The sequence below is a fragment of the Halyomorpha halys genome, unplaced genomic scaffold, assembly GCF_000696795.3.
Source record: "Halyomorpha halys isolate HHAL.00 unplaced genomic scaffold, Hhal_1.1 Scaffold464.1, whole genome shotgun sequence".
NCBI lineage: Eukaryota > Metazoa > Arthropoda > Insecta > Hemiptera > Pentatomidae > Halyomorpha > Halyomorpha halys.
In genome coordinates this window covers 348167-349739 of record NW_027108519.1, presented here as the reverse complement: position 1 = coordinate 349739, position 1573 = coordinate 348167, and the positions used below count along the sequence as shown (strand labels likewise).

Below are 1573 nucleotides of genomic sequence, written 5' to 3'. Positions count from 1 at the left end.
AACATAAAAAATAGTACTGAAGGCTCCTATTATTTCTTTTAGATCCTGATTAAACGTATGAAACTTGTTTATATAAGATGTTCATAATAATATTTGTAGTTGACATTGGATATTATGCTCCATGTGGGGTTTCGTTATCAAAATAGCTGTGATAATAGTGAAAAAGTGAGAATGCTACAAGTATTTTTAAGCAGAATATGTTTTTTTGTTAGAGTTCCACAGTATCTTTGATGCTGAAAATCATTTAAGATCAAACAGTTAAGACTGATCACTACCAAATAAATAGTAAATAGTTAATAGTTTCTATTAAAATTAATACAGTAATTACCTAATTAATGCATATAAGCAAATAAATACCTGTTCTATTTCGTTTTTTCACTCCTTAGTCATATACGTTACTCCACAGAATAAGACTTTTTTAAAATAACAATATCATGAAAACTATCATATTAGGTGCAAGCCTGCTTTAGGATATTATCATGAAGCATTCCTTGGAGGCAATCAAAATAAAAAAATTGAATCAATCAACTTTTATTTAAAAAAAAAAAAAAATTGACAGCTAAATAGCACCAAATTTGGAGAATAGTCCAAATTGAATCAGTTTATTTAATTCATAAACTACAGTTTTCAAAAAAAAAAAACTAATTTCTTTTTAAAATATTAGTGAAACTGTATATTATTGGTATTTCTTTGTTTTTATTTTAATATCTTACAGAAATTCAACTGGGAGTAAGAAATTAAAAATCATTTTACTTTCAGTCAAACCATACAATACCTAATGTATGTTTTTTATCACAGAGACATTGAGACTGCACCCTGGTGCACCATCAACTTTGAGGGTCTGCACAAAGGAATATAAGTTTCCCAATGGGCTCACACTATTGCCCGGTGATTCAATCATTATACCTATTTATGCTCTCCAAAGAGATCCTAATTACTTCTCAAATCCTCTCAGCTTCAATCCTGATAGATTTGATGAACCTCTAGTTCCAGGAACATACATTCCTTTTGGAGATGGTCCTCGGATATGTATAGGTAATATTTTTTCACTCAAATATTTATTATAAATTATAAACCATGAATGTAATTAGCAAACATCTTATTGTTGCGAAGGAAAACAAAGAAAAAAAAACAAACAATATAATATAATTAATGAATAAAACAAATATTTAGCATATGTTTGTTTGGAACCTGTCTGGTTGAATAAAATTATTATTATTATTCAAGCAGAATTTTAATTTAAGTTTTCAATTTTGCATACAAAAGATATTCATCACTAGTATGAAAAGACAGTTTCAAAAATAGCTTCTAATATTGCTTTTCACAACTGACAAAATGTCCTGATTTGGTGAAAAACCTAACCAGGTTAATTAACGATAAATTTTCATATTGACTGCATATTCCTAATTCTTAGAAAACATTTTTATGTTTCTAAAACTAGTCTATGGATATGAAATAAATTTTAGGATTAAAAATTTTGAAGTAGCCAAATGTATTTCAAAATTCTGTATTATTTTATTGAAAATACAATTAATTTTATTATTAATATGATTAATTCCTTATTTATTAAAAA

The 1573-nt window shown here is 26.5% G+C and overlaps 1 protein-coding gene across 1 annotated transcript in view; it reads left to right on the top strand.

The window, feature by feature from the left end:
• The window catches only part of LOC106683093 (probable cytochrome P450 6a13), a gene marked incomplete in the record, with an annotated part of 18789 nt that overhangs the window by 13888 nt on the left and 3328 nt on the right, over positions 1-1573 (top strand). The window contains 1 exon segment of the mRNA XM_067046846.1: positions 799-1035. Within this exon segment, the coding sequence (XP_066902947.1) occupies positions 799-1035 (237 nt within the window).